Here is a 20,136-nt window from a genome sequence, read left to right as displayed (position 1 = left end):
AAAAATATTGACAGCCTTATTAGTATACAATGAAATGGAACAAGCTAAGAAAATAGTCTAGTGGATAACCTTTTGTTACTAGCACATGATGGGTTCCACATAAAACGAGCACACAGGTTCATGGCTTCACACAAGTGTGGAGGGGCACTGGGGAAGCTTCACTCAAAAGTTAACTTTCTGAATCAACATCTGCAGAATGGTTTGGGTAAATTATTTATCTTCAGAAGCTGAGTCAGTCCACATTTAAAAAAAATTAAAAAAAATTTAATGTTTATTTATTTTGAGAGAGAGAGAGTGGGGGCGGGGGGGAGAGAGAGAATGAGCAGAGGAGAGGGAGAGGGAGACAGAGAATCCCAAGCAGGCTCTGCACTGTCAGCACCTGACACAGGACTCAAATCCACGAACCGTGAGATCATGACCTGAGCCAACACCAAGAGTCAGACACTTAACTGACTGAGACACCCAGGTGCCCCCAGTCCACATTTCTTGAGGGCCTACTATTTGCTAGCTAGAACAGTGCCTTTATGTAATCTCATTTAATCCTCACACTTGTGAGGTAGGTGTTTTTAATCTCTATTTTACAGATGAGAAACTGAGCCCATAACGGTTCAAATGACTTCTCTAAGGTCATAAAACTTGGTGGTATAATGGCTTACAGTCACATCAGTCTGACTCCAGATGCAGAAAGGTTTGATGAGGATGCCTATTAGAGCTCTGCATTCTTGTGATGCATTGGGACTCAAATGGTCAACATGTCTTACATTATCCTGTTTAGCAGGTCAGACCATTTATCTCATTTCAATTTTATTCTTCAGTTCCTTTGACCCACACAGGCAATTCATAAACTGTCTCCCAGATTTTTTCTTGAGGTCAGATCCATGCTGTACCTAAAATCTCTTTTCCTGTCTTTTATTAACATAGGTCCTAAAAATCTCACTTTTGACATGTAAGTTGTTTTGATGAACTAGAACATGAGTTTCTCTGACCACATTTATCAGAAAAATAGTACTTTTCTCCCAAACTCTCTCAATTGCATTACAATGCAAGTATTGTATATTTGTATTATATTTACTTGAGTATTACATGCTTGATCAGATACCCATCTACATCAATGATATCTGTGTGGACGATTTACTTTAGCTTGCTAAAAAGAGTGCAGTGGTTTAAAAAATGTCTATAAATCTTTGACAGTCCCCCCATTGAGAGGTGGGGCCTAAGCCTTCTCCCCTTGAATCCAGAAGGCTTATAACTGATTTAGCCAAGAGCATGGTTGATATATAGCTATATGACTTGTAAGGCAAGGTCCTAAAAAGCCATGCAGCTTCTGTTTCTTTTGGAACATTTGTTTTCTGGAAGCTTCCTCTCAGGATACTCACTCAGAACCCAGACACCGTGTCATTTTAAGAAGCCCAAGTCACACAGAAAAGCCACATGTAGTGTTTCTGGCCAACAGTCCTTGGTGAACCTAGTCTTTAAGTCATCCCACGATTTGAACAGGAGAGCGAAGGGGCCTCCAAATAAATTTAGCTTCCAGCTATCTGTGTCAACCTGCCCCCCCCCACCTCATTATTTGAGCCTCTTACCTGAAGCCCTATATCAGAGAGTAGTGACAAGCCACCCCTACTGTGATAAGCCCTGCCTGAATTTTGGACCCAGAGAATCTGTGATCATAATAAAGTGGTTGTTGTAACTAAGTCTTTTTTTGTTTGGTTTTAAATGCATAAAAGTGACTGGAACAATAAGGTAATCATTAAAGGCTCTGATGCTAGAAATTCTGGGCATGTGGGTCCCTGCACATACTGATGAGGTGTAAGAAAAACACACGTGCTGGACCTTGAGTACTGAAAGGATGGCAGCCAGGGGGAGGCCCCTGTGAGCTTTCCTGGTCCAGGCACCTGTTCAAGAGAAAAGAATACCTGGGAACAGTGTCTGGGAGAGAATGAGAAACAATGATGGCCAAATTGACTAAGATAAAAGAAAACAGGAGGAAAAAAAACAGGAAGAGAGACTTAAGAGTAATATGGAGCTGCATGAAGGACAGAGAGGAAAGAAACAAATGTACTGGAGAATTATCAAGAACCAGCCAGAACAGGACATTCTACTTGGTAGGCAGGGCATTTGATTCTAAGAATGGCTTGAACAGGGATAAGTGGGTGGCTCAGTCACTTAAGTGTCCGATTCTTGATTTCTGCTCAGGTCCTGATCTCACAGGTTCCTGAGTTTGATCCTCGCATGGGGCTCTCTGCTGAGAGTGCAGGGGCCTGCTTGGGATTCTCTTTCCTTCTCTGTCCCTCTCCTGCTTGCTTGCACTCTCTCTCTCTCAAAATAAATAAATATTACAAAAATAAAATAAAAAACAGAATGGCTTGAACACTCTTGAGTCACTTTGGTATCTTTCCTGCTGCTTTTTCAAGTAGGAGGTACATTTCAGGCTGGATATGGCAAAGAGCTGGAAAGAAAGAATCTTGGTCTTTATGTTAGTTTGACATTTGCTCCAGAAATAAGCTTTTGATTTTTCTAACATTATTGGCAACTGTGCCTAAAGGCCATTCGGGGAGCAGGGCTGGTTGGAGTTCAGTGGTGTTCCTTTTGAGTGAGACTGACCAGGCTGTGAGCTCACAGGGATGGTGTGGGGAGCACATGGATCTGGGATCCGACATTCAAGAGTGACTCATGGAATGGCTGACTTAATACAGATGATTTTGCTTATGATGTGGAGCACCCTGCAGCAGTATAAATACTGGTCAGAAGACCTATACTAGATGCTAAGAGACAGTTTTTAGATATTTTCTTTTCATAATCCCTAGTAACAACAGAAATCACTCTAGTTGGACTAGTTGATGGGTAGACTGCTGGTCTCCATGTTCTGAGGACAAAAACTAGTGTCTCCGGATTTCCAAGCTGTTTCCACACAGAACACAATGGGCCTGGGTCTTCACAAAACACAGATGTTCAACCCAGAGGCAAGAATCACTGGCATTTTCTGGAGCAGATATCTCCTTATTAGGTGTGCCTGTAAACTCTCAGAACTTTACACATTATGTAGTTACCATCTAAGGCTATAGTGTTCAATTGCTTTGGAAACTGAAATGCTTTAACCCTAAACAGGATTCTGTTCTTGTGATGGATAAACTAACTGTACCAAGTTGAAAGCTATTGAGCCCAATGATACAACTTACTCACTAATTTCCTGTTGTGCACAAAATGACAGGAAGACAAGAATTCCACATTTGTCATCAGCTACAAAACAAGTGTTTCGTCTAGTTGGGAATGGCCAAAGACCACCATTTTCATACATTTATATCTCTATAACCTTTTTCCCTTTCTCCCTCTGAGCAAAGCAATTCATCTAAATTATGGGTTCATCATCTGCCAAGTTTGTTCCTTTTTTAATGAAATCACTTGACAGTTAATAAACTGAAAGAGAAAGTCTACTCCTTGGGGCTTGCTCTGTTCCAAAGGTTCAGTGTTTTTGAAAATTAAATTTCCCACATGAAAAAAAAATCTATTTCTAAGCTGACAGTCTGGTATTACAGCATAAAGCAATTTTTCTTTCTTTTGCTATAAAAACTTAATTTATGGGGGTGTGCATGTATAACTATACATACACTTTACACCGGACACAAATCAGTTAAATCATCCACAGAAAGTCATATCAATCAAAACAATTTATCTAACTTTGGTTCTGTTTATGTAAGACTTTCCCTTAACATTTAAAAGTTGATGGGATAATAATGCCTTTCTATGAAGAAATCAACACAGAAGATTTATTAGTAGCAGAGTGACACAGATTTGGGGAAATCAGAAAATCATAGGTGCCAGTCCTGGCATAGCCACGTGTAACCTTGGGCAAATAACTGCTAGCTTTTCCATCTGCAAAATGGGTGTAATATTTTGCAGGGCTATCATGAGAATAAATGAGAAAGCATATGTAGAGTATCTAAAATAGTTCCCAGATGATAGTGGCTTAATAAATGATGTATATTGTGATTTCCTTTACTGTAGTTTACTCCTAATGTCCCAATCCAGGAGAGGAACCTCACATCATTATCTACACTAAAATATTAACTCTTGGTTGGTTAACACCATCACTAACCAATGCTTGGTACCTGGAAAGCAGGCAGATCAAGAGCTGCAAAACTGTTGAAGAACTGTAAGCTCTGAATGGCCACTTGGACTGTGTTCTGAGTGTAACTCTCCTTGGGACTGGCTGTGCTGGGGTCCGAGATGGTGCCGTGGAAGAGGACACAGTAGAGCATGTGCAGAACTCCAGCCAGGTCTGTGGCTTGAAGAGCAGCGGTCAGTCCTGTGGGATCCTGGCGATTATTGTCAAATACGCTGTTTGACCTGACAAAGAAACATTCAAATCTTTAAAAGAAATCTACTTAAAGGATGTTAGCATTTTTATAGGTCAGATGGAACAAGACAAGCAGACCGTTAAAAGCAAACCATCTGAGTTGTATAATAAGGTAACAAGAAACCTCAAGGAATAAATGCAGCCTTCCCCTGCCCGAGAGCACAGTGGCTTGCCCTTTTCTCCCCCTGGGAGACCTGCTCACTGTTGCAGCAGCAGCAGCAGCAGCAGCAAATGAGCAATGTGCAGCCAGTGCTGAGCTTGCCACCCACCCTCCCTGTCCTCTGCAGCCTAGGAAGGCTCACTTTGCTTAGAGTCTACATCTGGGCAAACTGGACAGAGTCCATTAGAGCTACTGGGACTCAGAAGTCAGAAATCCCATAGTTTCTTTTCTGGATACACAAAGGGAATCTTTTCAGGGGAGACAGCTACCAGGAAAATGAGGCCTCAAAAAAAAAAGGGCTCTGTAATGTGTTGGTATACTGTGGTGGGGAGGAGACAGTTCACCTGCTTTTGAAAGCACGGTTCATCATCAAGGAATATTGGCAGGACAGGTTGTAGGCGCCAGACTCCCAAGAACAAGCAAATGCTGGATTAGCTTTATACAAATCACCATGAAGTCAGCTTAATAACTCGCAAGCAGTGCCATGGGTGAACAAGAAGCAACAGCAATGGCAAATGAGCTCCTAAAATTAATAGTAAAGCCAGCAAGGGTTTGCTAAATCTACCTCACTCCTGAATCAGGTCTATACGAAGCATCCAGTGACCAAGAGCCTGCAGTTTTACTAAATGTGGCTGCCAAGCATTCGTTCACTTTTTTTTTTTTTAAAGAAATTGCACCCAAATTTCTCTCTGAGGAACTACCTCTCTCTCTTATAACCAGCGTGCTTTAGGTGGGGCTCCTCCCCCATTCACTCTGACTCAAGGACCTAAGGTAATAAAAGACACAGTTTATTCTTCTGGCTGATCAGTATGGCTCAGGGATGGCACACATCACAGTGGAGGGAGATTCTTTTGCTGAAATGCTTGGAAAAAAGCCCTCACTTTTTCTCCATTGGGTTTGAATCTGAGAGGATGTAAGGTTTGCAGCTGCTATAGCCACTTCTGTACAAATCCTCAGTCCTCTCCATGCTATTCCAAGTGGGCCACACGTCTTGTTTCACGGACATAATTTTCTCTCAGGAAGAGAGGTTACAAGTCCCTGTTTAGCGTCTTCCTTTACCATACTCTTCCCTATTTTTAACATGAATACAGGTGCCCACCATGTCCACCTCCACAGCTTCTTTTTTGTTGCTCCTTTCAGACGGAATCTGGAATGTGAGAGGGGCATTATTAAAGATCTATGCTTATCTCATTAGCCTAGAAACACTGAAGACATGCTGCTAATAAGGGGCACCTGGGTGACACAGTTGGTTAAGTGCCGACTCTTGATCTCAGCTAAGGTCATGATCTCACAGTTTGTGGGTTCAAGCCCCTCATCGTGCTCTGTGCTGATGGTGTGGGGCTTGCTTGGGATTCTGTCCCTCCTTCATTCTCCCCTTCCCCTGCTGTGCTCTCTCTCTTTCAAAATGAATAAATTTAAAAAAAGAAAAAAGAGATGCCACCAATTAAATAAGAATGTGGAAGTGCTGGCTGGAAAGTTTCTAGTATCTTTTCTAGTTTTCTAATTCATAACTTGTTTTTTCCAAATGGATTATTTTTTTCATTTTGATTTGCTACTAGTTTCATCAAAGAAGAGTTTTATTCATAGCCATGGTAAGTATTTACTTCTTGAACGTGCATTATTTCTGATATTGTTAAGGATGTGAGATGACATTATATACCTTATTCTCTTCTCAAGAAAGCAGCTCTCTTAGTTTCCTAAGAGAAATTACTGTCCTTTCATTGTCCGGTAACAGGATCTGCCGAATTCACTCACGTATTTTACCTCACCTCACTTCATTTTTCATGGTTGGTAGTGAAGGTATTAATCCCCTTCACTCCACACATGAAGAGTAGTTGAGATGTTTTAGGTCATACACATTTGTCAGTGGAAAAAGCAGGATACCACAAGGACTTTTGACTTTTTAAAGCCAATGCTTTGTCTGAGGACCAAAGCATCCAGGCTAAACAGGAGTGACCTCTTCTTTTCTCTCCATCCCTTTTCTTAAGTCAAATCTCAGGGGTGTTAACTGAACACTGTGAAAGTACATGGAGACTGTAATGTAATCTCATATGATCATGGAGAGATACTTTTTGTCTTATGGGACTCAATACAAACACAAAGTTGAGGAACGATGTTTATTTGCTCTTAGGCACATCTAGACCTTTACATGAACTGTTAGCTTATGTCAGTTGGCTCTTCCTTGCTTTCTTCCATTGTAGCCGTAAGAACTTGGGGTCAGACCCTGACTAGAGGCATGAGTAGAGATTAATATGTCTGACTTTATTACATAGGTTCCAAAAAGGGGTCTGTGCTTGTTTAACACTGATTGCCTTTTAGAACCAATGGCAAGTCAGAAGACATTTCTTCCTAAAGTTAATTTCCAACAGTCTTTTGGAGCCTTGGGAATGAGTGACATCATTGCTGGTGACAACAGTTTTACTGCTCTGTGATTCAGAATGCTGGCCTTCCCCTTACTGCCTGTGTGGTTTTTAAACTGATTATCAGCATATTCAAATGAGATACTCAGAAATATAACTTTGTCATTTAAAACAATTTGTCATACTTAATCTTTCTAAACTTTTAAATGGCACAAATTCACTGCTATTACTTCTTCAAGAGAACAAATGCAGATAAGAAAAAAGTGAAGATCATCAGACTACTTCTTTCTTCCTCTCTCCATCCCATTATTTAGGAAAATACTAATCATAAACTATGAAACAACACATCCCAGGTACTCTTGCAACATTCTCCTGATGAAATAAACATGTTGATTCAGAAAAATGAATAAGCATTCGATGACTTAGATGTGGAAATGGTTCAAAATGCATATAACATTGCTTCATAGAAAAGACTATTCATTTTAAAGTGAGCCCATAGAATTCACAGGACAGAGAGGAAGGGAAAGGGCTTGTCTATTACATTTGGCTTCCACAGGACTAATGTAGAGCTGAAAGGACTTTAGGAAATGTTTACTTTTGATTTAGTCTGAATTACAGATAATTTGTCCATGAACAGGCCACTGGCTCCCGTTGGTCTGAACTGTCAGTTATAATCACTTTAAGCCTAAATGTTTATAATGAAAATGTAAAAGGCCTTATTCATATCAGACATAAGTTACAGAATTTTCTTTTAAAAATACATGGAAGATATGAAAACTCAGATCTGAAAGTTAATATATTACATTACATTCTGAGATCTTCTCAATTTTACCGAATTTTAAAGTGTTTTTGTTTGTTCTCTAGGACTAGGGATCTTAGTGGTATATTCATTTCTGTTCATTAACAGCCAGATTCAATTAGGAATAACTATAATTGGACCATCAATACTCCTGCGCAAGCACCTGAAAACCCTACTTTGCCTCAAAGGAAAGTATAGATGTGCAAAAAAAAAAAAAAAAAAAAAAAAAAAAAAAAGCAGTGATTTGTATGGGCGTGGATCAAATGCCATCCATTCATCTTTGGTGTTTTACCACTTATGTGCCAGGTGTGACAGTTCCAGATACTACAGCCCCCTTTTCCCTATTTGTTCCTGGCTTGTTTGCTCTCTTCTCCCTGATCCCCATTTTTCTGGCTTGGTAACATCAACCCTGATCTCGTTCAGTGCCAGTGATCTTCTAGACTGCTCTCTTATCTTCTTGGATTTTGGCTTTGTTCATTCCTTCAGTGCTGGAATCCCCAGGCATCTTGTAAGAATGTCCCATTTTAATCCTTGAACCCTGAGCATTCCACTTACTGGTCTGCAATATTGGGAGTAGGTGGGATTAAGTCACTGTCTCTCCCAATGATGGATGTAAACTTCACTGTTCAAAAGTGAATCATTTTTTAGAGGTAGTCCAGTGTGGGGCTCTTAAGGACTGGGATATTCTGGAAAAACTGACCTGAATCTGGAAAAGCCTGACCATTCACCAGGCTTTGTGGTGAGCACAAGGGGCAGGATCGTCTGGTCAGATACTCTCAATTTGAAAAGCCAAACTACCTGCGCTCTAGGAACAGTGACCATCTGTGATATGGGCAGTCAGGGAAGACTAGGTCCCTGTCCTACAGAGGTTACAGTCTAACAGAGACAGGAATGTGTATCAGGTTCCTATTGCTGATGGAACAAGTTATCAGAAGCTACTGGCTCAAAACAATACTATTCTCTTACAGTCTGGGGTGGCGGGGGCGGGGGGTGGTCAGAATCCAAAACAGGTCTTACTGGGTGGGCTAAAACCAGGTGTTATCAGAGGTGTGTTCCTTCTAAAGGCTCCAGGGGACAGTTTGTTTCCTTGCCTTTCACAGCTTTTAGAGTACACATGCATTTCTTGGCTTGTGGCCCCTTCCCCCATCTTCAAAGTCAGCAACACCTTCAAACCCCTCTAACGCTCACTTTCCCACTTCTCTCTTTCATCTACAAGGACCTTTGTACTTACAATGGGCCCACTTGGATAAACCAGGATAATCTTCCCATCTCAAGATCCTTAATTTCTGCAAAATCTCTTTTGCCATGTAAGATAACACATTTACAGTTTTGGGGAATTAGGATACAGATAACTTTGGCAGGGCATTATTCTTTTTTCCCCCACTTTTTCATATTAAAATACGTATAACATAAAATTTACCATCTTATTTCAGGTATACAGTTCCTTGATAATATACTCATAATGAAGTACACCCTTCACCACCAACCATCCCCATAACTCTTTCGTATTATGTAAAACAGAAACTGTATACCCCTTAAACAATAACTTCCCGTCCCCTCTTCCCCCAGCAACCATCAGTCTACTTTCTGTCTCTATGACTGACTATGCTAAATACTTCATGTAAATGGAATCATCACACTATATTTAGTTTCTTGTAACTGGCTTATTTCACTTAGCTAATGTCCTCAAGTTTCATTCATGATGTAGAATATGTCAGAATTTCCTTACTTTTTAAGGCTGAATAAATAATATTCCACTGTATGTATACAACACTTTTTGTGTATCCACTTATCTACTGATGAACACTTGGGTTGCTTCCATTTTTTAACTGTTGTAAATAATGCTTCTATGAACAGGGGCATACAAATGTTTTCAAAACCCTGTTTGTAATTCTTCTGGATATATACTCAGAAGTGGAATTGCTGGATCATTCACTAATTCTATTTTTAATTTTTTGAGGAATTGCCATATTTTCCACAGCAGCTATATCATTTATATTCCCACCCACAATACACAAGTGTTTGAATTTCTTCACATCCTCACTGACACTTGTTATTTTTTGTTTTGTTTTGTTTTGTTTTGATGGTAGCCATCCAAATGGGTTATCTCACTATAGTTTTGATTTGCATTTTCCTATTATCAGTAGTGTCAAACTTCTTTTCATGTGCTTATTGGGTATTTGTATATCTTTGGAGAAATGCCTATTTAAGTCTTTTGCCCGTTAAACAAAAATGTTTATTCATTTATTTTGAGAGAGAGCACATGCATGCATGTGAGTGGGGAGGGGCAGAGAGGGAGAGGGAGAGAGAATACTAAGCAGCTTCCATGCTATGAGTGCAGAGCCTGATGTGGGCTTTGATCCCATGGAACAGTGAGATCATGACCTGAGCTGAAATCAAGAGTTGGACACTTAACCGATTGAGCCACCCAGATGCCCTGCCCATTTTTTAATAATGTTTTTGTTGTTGTTGTTGTTGAGGTTTAGGAGTTTTCCATGGTTTCTGGATATTTATTCCTTATCAGATATACAATTTGCAAATATTTTACCCCATTCTCCAGGTTGCCTTTTTACTGTGTTGATACTGTCTTTTGATACACAAATTAAAAATCTTCCTGAGGTCCAATTTGTCTACTTTTTCTTTTACTGCCTGTGCCTCTTGTGTCCTATCCAAGAAATCACTGCCAAATCCCATGTTCTGAAGCTTCTGCTCTGTGTTTTCTTCTCAGTTTAATAGTTTCAGGTCTTTGAGCCATTTTGAGTCATAGCGTTTGAAAAGTGTTCAGCTTTACTCTTTTGCATGTGGATGTCCATGTTCCCCAGCACCACTTGTTGAAAAGACCCCTTTCCCATTCAATGGTCTTGGCATCCTTGTCAAAATCATTTGTCCATATGTGTGAGGGTTTATTTCTGGGCTCTCTGTTCTGTCCTATTGTTACATATGCCTGTATGCCAGTTTCACATTGTTTTGATTACTGTGGCTTTGAAGTAAGCTTTGAAATCAGAAAACTTGAGTCCTCCAGTTTTGTTCTTTTTTTCAATATTTTTTTTATTTATTTGGGCTCCCTTGAGATTTCATATGAATTTTAGTATCAGTTTTTCTATTTCTGCAAAAAAAAAAAGTCTTAAGAGATTTTGTCAGAGATCACATAAAATCCACAGATTGCTTTGGGTGGTAATGACATCTTAATAATACTGTCTTCCAATCCATGAACATGGAATGTGCTTCCACTTATTTATGCCTTCTTTAATTTCTTTTGGCAATGTTTTTTCCTTTTCATTGTATAAGGCTTTTCTGCCTTCTCAGTTAAATTAATTCCTAAGTTTTTTTTTTTTTTTTGGTGCTATTGTAAATGGACTTGTTTTCCTAATTTCCTTTTTGAGACTGTACATTGTTAATATAAAAAAATGCAGCTGCTTTTTGTGAGTTGGTTTTGTATTCTGCTACATTGCCAAATTCATTTACTAGTTTTAATTTGTGTGTGTGTGTGTGTGTGTGTGTGTGTGTGTGTGTGTGTGTAATCTTTAGGGTTTTCTATATATAAGATTATATCATCTGCAAACAGAGATATTCTACTTCTTCCCTTCTGATTTGGATGCCTTTTATTTCTTTTTCTCACCTAATTTCTTTGGCTAGAAATTCCAGTACTATGTTGGATAGAAGTAGTAGAAGTGGCATCTTTGCCTTGTTCCTGATCTTAGAAGAAAAGCTTCTAGTCTTTCACCATTGACTATGATGTTCCCTGTGGGTTTTTCATATATGGTTTTTATTATATGTTGGTACTTTCTTTCTATCCTAGTTTTTTGAGTGTTTTTGTAATGAAAGGGTGCTGAATTTTGTCAAATGTTTTCTGTATCAATTAAGATGATCATGTGTTGTTTCCATCATTCTGTTAATGTGGTCTAATTACAATGATTGATATTCATGTACTGAACCATTCTTGTACTCAAGGAATAAATCCCACTTGGTCATGATGTATAATCCTTTTACCATACTGCTAAATTTGGTTTCATAGTGTTTTGTTGAGCATTTTTACGTCAATGTTCACATGGGGTATCGGTCTGTAATTTTCTCTCTTTTTTTTTTTTTTTAAAATTTTTTTTTTTCCAACGTTTATTTATTTTTGGGACAGAGAGAGACAGAGCATGAACGGGGGAGGGGCAGAGAGAGAGGGAGACACAGAATCGGAAACAGGCTCCAGGCTCTGAGCCATCAGCCCAGAGCCCGACGCGGGGCTCGAACTCACGGACCGCGAGATCGTGACCTGGCTGAAGTCGGACGCTTAACCGACTGCGCCACCCAGGCGCCCCTGTAATTTTCTCTTTTTATAGTGTCTTCATCTGGCTCTGGATTCAGAGAATCCAGAAACTCAGAGAATGAGTTATGAAGTGTTCTCTCCCATTAAATTTTTGGGAAAAGTTTGAGAAAGACTGGTGTTAGTTCTCTAAGTGTTTGGCAGAATTCACAATTGAAGCCATCAGGTTCAGGGCTTCCCTTCGGAAATTTTTGATTACTGATTCAATCTCCTTACTAGTTATATAGGTATATTCATATTTTCTATTTCTTTGTGATTTAGTCTTGGTGGGTTTTTTGTTTCTAGAGATTTATCCATTTCATCTAGGTTATCCAATTTATTGACATACATTGTTAATAGCACCTTCTTATAACCCTTTTTACTTATGTAGAATTGATAGTAATGTTCCCACTTTCTTTTCTTTCCTCACCTTTATTGAGGTAGAAATGACAAATAAAATTATAACTTATTGAAAATGTACAACATGATGATTTGGATATATTGTGAAATGACTCTCAGAATCAAGTTAATACATCCATTACTTTAGTTTTTGTTTTTTTACATAGTTATCTTTTTTTTTGTGGTAGAATGCTTAAAATCTACTTTATTAGTAAATTTCAAGTATGCAATACTGTATTAAACTACAGAAAATATGGGGCACTTCAAGAATTTGAGTGTCATCCTTGTGCAGGGGTCATGTTATCTTCTCTGTAGTGTTTCAATTTTAATATGTGTGCTGCCAACGTAAGCACCCCGTTTTCATGTTTGAGTTTAGTAATTTGAGTCTTCTCTCTCTCTCTTTTTTTCCTGGTTCATCTAGTTGAAGGTTGTCAATTCTCTTGCTCTTTTCAAAAAACTTGAATTTTTGGTTTCATTGATTTTCTCTATTGTTATTTTATTTTTTTAAAAACATGTTTATTTATTTTAAGAGAGAGAGAGAGAGAGAGAGCATGAGAGTGCACACGTGTAAGCTGGGGAGGGGTAGAGAGAGAGAGAATCCCAACAGGCTCCACGCTCAGCGCCGAGCCTGACACAGGGCTTGATCTCATGACCTTGGGATCATGACCTAAGCTGAAATCAAGAGTTGGATGCTCAACCAACTAAGCTACCTAGGTGCCCCTATTCTTTATTTCAATGATCTCTGCTGTAATCTTTGCCATTTCCTTCTTCCTGCTAGCTTTGAGTTTCGTTCGTTCTTTTTTCTGGTTCCTTAAGTTGTATAGTTAGGTTGTTTTGAGAGATTTCTTATTTTTTAATATAAATGTTTATAGTTATACATTTCCTCCTTAACAGTGCTTTTACTGTATCTTGTAAGCTTTGATATGTTGTGTTTTCATTTCCATTCATCTCTAAGTATTTTCTAATCTCCTTCGTGATTTTGTCCTTAATCCATTTGTTGTTTAAGAGTGTGTTGTTTAATTTCCACAAATTTGTGAATTTTTTAGTTTTACTTCTATTATGGATTTCTAACTTTGCTCTGTAATAGTTGGAAAAGATATTTTGTATGATATTTATTTTTTAAATCGCACAAGACTTAATCTTTGGCCTAATAGCTGATCTATCTTGGAACATGTCCGATGTGCACTTGAGAAGAATGTGTATTTTGTCTTTGTAGGTTAGAATGTTCAGGAAAAGCATTATTCTGCCTACCACAATGGACTAGTTATTCATGATTCATTCATTTATTCAACAAATATTTATTGAAGACCTACTCTGTAGTAAGCACTACTCCAGGCACTAGGATTCATCAGTAAAAGCGATGCCCTTTTCCTGATAAAGCTTACATTTTAGTGTGGGAGTATAGAAGAAACAAATCAAAAATATACGTAATATATAGTATGTCAGGTATGCTAAATGCTCTGGAGGAGAAGGGGACATGGAGAAGGGGAATGAAAAAGTGGGTGAATGTTTAACAGTATTTTATATAAGGTGATTAGGGAAGCTTTTTCTAAGGTGTTAAGTAGGTAGAGTTCTACAGAAAGTGAGGAAGGAAGCCATAAAGATATCTGACGCCAGGGTGTTTTAGACAGAAAAGCAGCATGTCTCAAGTCTTGGAGCTAGGAACATGCAGGACATGTTCAAGAAACAGCAAGGCCAGTGTGGCTACAGCAGATTGAGTGCATGGAAGAACAACAGGCGATGAAGTCAGAGAGGACAGGAAGAAGATCAGGTAGGATCTTACAGACCATTGTAAGGACATTATAAGGATTTTACTGGATGAGAAAGAAAGCCATTTTAAAGTTCTGAGCAGAACAATGATGTATCTGACAAGTTTTTAAAAAATCACTATAACTAACTGGTTGAAAAGCTTTTAGAAGAGCCAAGGCAGCAGCAGGGCGGCCAATTAGGAGGCTGTTAGAATTATTCAACTGAGAGATCATGGTGGATGAGCCAGGCTGGTAGCTATGAATGTGGTGAGAAGTGGTTGGATTCTGAAAATCTTCAGAAGGCAAAGCCAACAGGATTTCCTGATAGATTGGATGTAGGTGTGAAATAAAGGAAGTAAAAAATGGCTCAGTGGTTTTTGCCGAGTAACTGCAAGAATGTGGCTGCCATTTATAGAAATGGGGAAGACAGTGGATAGAGCACATTAGGAGGAAAACCAGGAGTTCAGTTTTTTTTTTTTTTTTTAACTTTATTTTTTATTTTTTAAAATTTACATCCAAATTAGTTAGTATGTAGTGAAGCAATGATTTCAGGAGTAGATTCCTTAATACCCCTTACCCATGTAGCCCATCCCCCCTCCCACAACCCCTCCAGCAACCCTCAGTTTGTTCTCCATATTTATGAGTCTCTTTTGTTTTGTCCCCCTCCTTGTTTTTATATTATTTTTGCTTCCCTTCCCTTATGTTCATCTGTTTTGTCTCTTAAATTCCTCATATGAGTGAAGTCATAGGATTTTTGTCTTTCTCTGACTAATTTCACTTAGCATAATACCCTCCAGTTCCATCCACGTAGTTGCAAATGGCAAGATTTCATTCTTTTTGATTGCCGAGTAATACTCCATTGTATATACATACCACATCTTCTTTATCCATTCATCCATCGATGGACATTTGGGCTCTTTCCATACTTTGGCTATTGTTGATAGTGCTGCTGTAAACATGGGGGTGCATGTGTTCCTTCAAAACAGCACATCTGTATCCCTTCGATAAATGCTTAGTAGTGTAATTGCTGGGTCGTAGGGTAGTTCTATGTTTAGTTTTTTGAGGAACCTCCATACTGTTTTCCAGAGTGGCTGCACCAGCTTGCATTCCCATCAACAATGCAAAAGAGATCCTCTTTCTCTGCATCCTCGCCAACATCTGTTGTTGCCTGAGTTGTTAATGTTAGCCATTCTGACAGGTGTAAGGTGGTATCTCATTGTGGTTTTGATTTGTATTTTCCTGATGAGGAGTGATGTGGAGCATTTTTTCATGTTGGTTCACCATCTGGATGTCTTCTTTGGAGAAGTGTCTATTGATGTCTTTTGCCATTTCTTCACTGGATTATTTGTTTTTTGGGTGTTGAGTTTGATAAGTCTACTAACCCTTTATCTGATATGTCATTTGAAAATATCTTCTCCCATTCTGTCGGTTGCCTTTTAGTTTTGCTGACTGTTTCCTTCGCTGTGCAGAAGCTTTTTATTTTGATGAGGTCCCCGTAGTTCATTTTTGCTTTTGTTTCCCTTGCCTCTGGAGATGTGTTGAGTAAGAAATTTCTGTGGGCAAGATCAAAGAGGTTTTTGCCTGCTTTCTCCTCGAGGATTTTGATGGCTTCCTGTCTCATATTGAGGTCTTTCATCCACTTTATTTTTGTGTATGGTGTAAGAAAGTGGTCCAGGTTCATTCTTCTGCATGTTGCTGTCCAGTTTTCCCAGCACCACTTGCTGAAGAGACTGTCTTGATTCCATTGGATATTCTTTCCTGCTTTGTCAAAGATTAGTTGGCCATACGTTTGTGGGTCAATTTCTGGGTTCTCTATTCTATTACACTGATTTGAGTATCTGTTCTTGTGCCACAGGAGTTCAGTTTTAAACTTGTTAAATTCAAGATGCATATTAGACATAAAAGTGGAGATAATGAATTGCAAGTTGGATACAATTAACTTCCCAAGGGTAGGTATTTTCTGTCAATTTTGTCCCCAGGGCTTAGAACAGTGTCTGACACACAGTAGCTTCTCAACAAATTATTTGTTGAATGACTTAATAAATATACAAGCCTAAGGTCAGAGGGGTGGTCTGGGCTTGGGATATTCGGGAGTCATCAACACATACATGGTATTAAGCTCAGGAGGTCATCCAGTAAGTGAACACAGATGGTGGTCTGAGGATTGAAACTTGGGATATTCAAACATTTAGACACTGGGGAGGTATGAGGAAATCAGCAAAGAAACTAACAAACAGAAACCAGTGGGGTAGGAGGAAAACCAGCAAAGTGTGGTGTCCTAGAAACTGAGTGAAGACAGTTTCAAGGAGAGGGAAGTGATCAATAAAAAAGTTTAAAAATAAATGAGAACTAAAAAAAGGATAACATTTGTATCAATGACTGTTAAATCCTATTTTTAGATTATAAAAACTAGCTGCATATGTTTAGAATGGGAAGAAGGTGAGTGACAGGGGACTGGAATACAGCTGTCTGTGATAAGTGGAAGAAAAGGCTTAGCAAATTAGCTGCTTAACAGCTCAAATGAGGAAATCATGTTGCTTGTTTGCCAATGAATATAATTCAATTTTTGACTGAATTAATAGGAACACAACGTACACAACTAGAAGGCTTAGTCCTGCTCCACTACCCTGGGGGCACTGGGTCCAGCACTGGGTGCCATACTACATTGAGGAGGACACTGATGCATCAGAAAGTTCTCAAGAAAGTGACTCGTGTTGTACAAGTATCTGGAAGCAGTGTCATCTGAGGAACATCTGACCGAATTGGGAAATTTATGTCAGAACTGGAGGCCATAAAGGGTATTTTCAAACTGAAGAGGTGTTATATTGTTATTTTTGACCCCAGAGAAGGACATTACCTGAAAGCAGATATTAGATAAACTTACAGAAATTCTTCTAACAATACCCTCTTGTGCGTGTGCGTGCACACACACACACACACACACACACACACACACACACACACATACGCACACACACCCTATAGCTGGTTTAATGCAGTTCTAATTTGGAGCCCCAATGAAGGGAATGGGGATGACTTAGTGGAGGTGAGAGAGCAAGAGAAAGCTGAAGGTGAGAAAAATGTATGTATAAGCATTAGAAGACATCTGGCTATTCAGTTAGAGAGAAGAAAAAATACAGGGACAATGAAAGAGTAATATTACTGGGTGGGGTGAGGCTGGCTGATACTTGGGAGGATTTCCAAAGTACCTGATCCAAGCTTCAGTTGAACTCACAGAGCAACTTCTGAGAAGGAAACCTTTCTGGGAAGAGAAGTTGGAGATGATAAGAGATGGACTTTCTTGCTGTCTGGAATGGACAACCTGGGAGAGGATGAAGAAAGAGGAAGACCAAGGGGACACCAGTGGGAATGGGAGGGAGAGGGTGAGGCCACTGAGGAGAAACCAGGCTCTGGCACAGGTCTGAATGGAGGCCCAGGGAGAGGGAAGATAGAGAGCTGATGGGCCCGGACAGTCTGGGGACAAGTAAAGGTGGAGGTAAGGAAGGGCAGGGAGGAGCCCAGGAGGTGAGAATGTGAGCGGCCCTGACAACATCCTGACAACAGGATGCAGTTCTGGATCCTGGAGCTGCAGGCCAGGGCTGCTTTCCAGAAACACCTCTCAGATGGGACATTTCTAATCTTCCAACTTCAGTTTTCTCGTTCACTGCAAGCAGCAAAGGGCCCTGTGCTGGTTTTGGCTAGTTTTGCTGATGTTTTGGCTTCTCCTATCTTAAGAAGTTGGCAGTTAGGCTGAAGGAGCTCTGCCAGAGGCTCTAATGTGTTGCCAGAGGAAGGCAATTGCTTCTGCTGGTGGGTAACCGGGAGGGAAAAAAACGTCATATCACGACTGCATGATGCCTGCAGTGCCCTCCTAATTGATCTTTCCTGCTTGTGTTCTCATGCCTCCCATCCATTCTTCACAGAGTAAACAGATGCTTTTTTTATTTTTTAAGTAATCAGATCATGCCACTCTCTGCTGAAAATCCTCAAATGGCTTCCCCTCACAAGTAGAAGAAAACCCAAACTTCTACACTCTCTGTCCTCATCTCCAGGGCCTTACTTCTCTGGCTTCATCTAGCACTTTCTTTCTTGCTCATCACATTCCAATATACTGCCTTCTCTGTTTCTGGAACATACCCACCTCAGACATTTGGGAGTCATCAATTTACCATTCATCTCCACTAGAATATTCTTCCCTTGGATCTTTACATGGCTGGCTCCTTAGTTTCAGTGTCATCTCCCCAGAGAGGCCTTCCCTGACCACTCCATCTCCAGAAGTCCCTGACTAGGCCTCTGTGCTATATTACCCTGCTATTTTCTCATACTGCTATCACTAGCTAATATTATCCAAACTGTTCATTGGTTTATTGTTTTTTTTACTTTTTTCTCCCAGTAGATTATAAATTCCATAAGGATAGGCATTTTGTTCACTACCACCTCCCTAATACCTTGATGAATGTCTGGCACATATCAAGTGCTCAATAACTAGTAATGAATAAAGATCTGTCAAAGCAATAGAAGGAAATGAGGAAAAATTCATCTCATTCCTTGCCAAGGAATGAGGGCTCTGGATGTCTCCCTCTTACCTTAGAGGAGGGAGAACATGAGATGTGGGCAGGCCTTCTTCCTATGTTAAGTGCAGGTGCAGGAAATGGGGCCCTGGCACAGGTTAATGATACACACTGGTATTTGCTAATTTTGCCAGTCAAAAGCTATTTCCTGAGTTTTTATTTTGCTTCTAGGTTGGTGCTGGTGCCAGAGGGGAACTGCTAAGTCATTTAGTCTCTGTCCTTAGGGAAATCTTTGTAGTTGAAGACATAAAACAAATACACAGGACAAGAGAATGAATGAATGAAGCAGACAAATATCAAGTAAGAGGGATAAATAGGGATAAATATTTCTGAGGCAAGCATTCTTTTGATTATATCAGATTGGACTGAATTGGATTCTGGGAGACAGAAGCTAAAGATCACTAAGGTTTTAGGTTTTAGAATCTGGTCAGATAACAAGAATCATGAGTAGAATAAGGTAGTGAGGAGGAACGGTCAATTTTGGGTGAAAGCCAATGAGGTTTAGAATCTGACGTATAAAATAGAAGTTCCTGGTAGAAACCACCAGTAGGAATTCCATGAGGAAATGTCCATCAGGGCCTTGTTGTGAATAGGATTTGTACCTTAATTTCACTTGCTTTTGCCTTGATTTACTTTTTCCTACTATTTTCTTTTGTTCTACATTTTTTTTTTCATAAAAACTCCTGCATATACTGTAATCCCTCTCAAATCTTTTTGGAAAAAGGGAATCATATAATAAGTATATATTACAGCACCACAGGCAAGAGGTTGTGGTGACAGATGTGTTAGTCCCTATTTTCCCCTGACTCATTTGACCCTGTGAGGGAAGAAATATCAAACTCACTTTCACAGTGTGAGGAAACAGGCTTTAAGAAGCTAAAGAATCTGCCACTGGCCCAGAGCTAGGAGAGCAGGAGCTGCACCCACGCTGTTCTGACTCCCAAACCTGTGCTCTTCAATACAACTGTGCACAAAACCTTTCTTGAGATCCTGCCCTCCAAAGTCCTACAGCCAGTGGGAGTCTGACGGCAGGTGCATTCTTGACATATTCTGCTGCTCTGAACCTGGTGAGCCGATACATGTACTGACAGTCTGCCTTCATCATACCCTATCCTCTCTGGGAGAAGTAAGGAAGTGAAGGCTGCTCTTAAACTTTTGTCCTGTAGGCTATGGCCCAGACAGCTCCCTTTCTCTGGCACAGTGCCTAGCACATAGTGGACACACAAGTTGAATTGTAGCAATGAAGTGGTCTCATTGTTCTGTCCCTATAAGTCAACTAAGGCTTTATTACTAGCTGGAATGGATCTTTCTGAAATCTCTCAACTAGCAATCGCCCAGTTGTGAGTACAGAAACAGTCCAGAAGTTCCTGCTCTTGTATTCTTCTCACTCTCTGGATCTGAAGCAGGCGATAGTCACTTTCCTCATCACTCTACTGGCTGCTGTGCTC

At 39.8% G+C, this 20,136-nt stretch overlaps 1 protein-coding gene and 1 non-coding gene across 6 annotated transcripts in view; both read right to left on the bottom strand.

Annotated features, from left to right (window-relative positions):
* SCAPER (S-phase cyclin A associated protein in the ER) overlaps positions 1–20,136 on the bottom strand; it is a 505,214-nt gene that overhangs the window by 32,746 nt on the left and 452,332 nt on the right. For all 5 annotated transcript variants that reach the window (XM_086711283.1, XM_086711287.1, XM_086711288.1 and 2 more), the window contains one exon: positions 4,110–4,347. In XM_086711283.1, the coding sequence (XP_086567409.1) occupies positions 4,110–4,347 (238 nt within the window). The remainder of the gene's footprint in view (positions 1–4,109; positions 4,348–20,136) is intronic.
* LOC112856543 (U6 spliceosomal RNA) lies at positions 12,617–12,722 on the bottom strand. The gene has a single exon (XR_003223117.1). It is a non-coding gene; the product is annotated as a U6 spliceosomal RNA (small nuclear RNA).

Source organism: Puma concolor, chromosome B3 (assembly GCF_028749965.1).
Source record: "Puma concolor isolate L17-30 chromosome B3, mPumCon1.1.hap2, whole genome shotgun sequence".
Taxonomy (NCBI): domain Eukaryota; kingdom Metazoa; phylum Chordata; class Mammalia; order Carnivora; family Felidae; genus Puma; species Puma concolor.
This window is presented reverse-complemented; position numbering and strand designations above follow the sequence as displayed.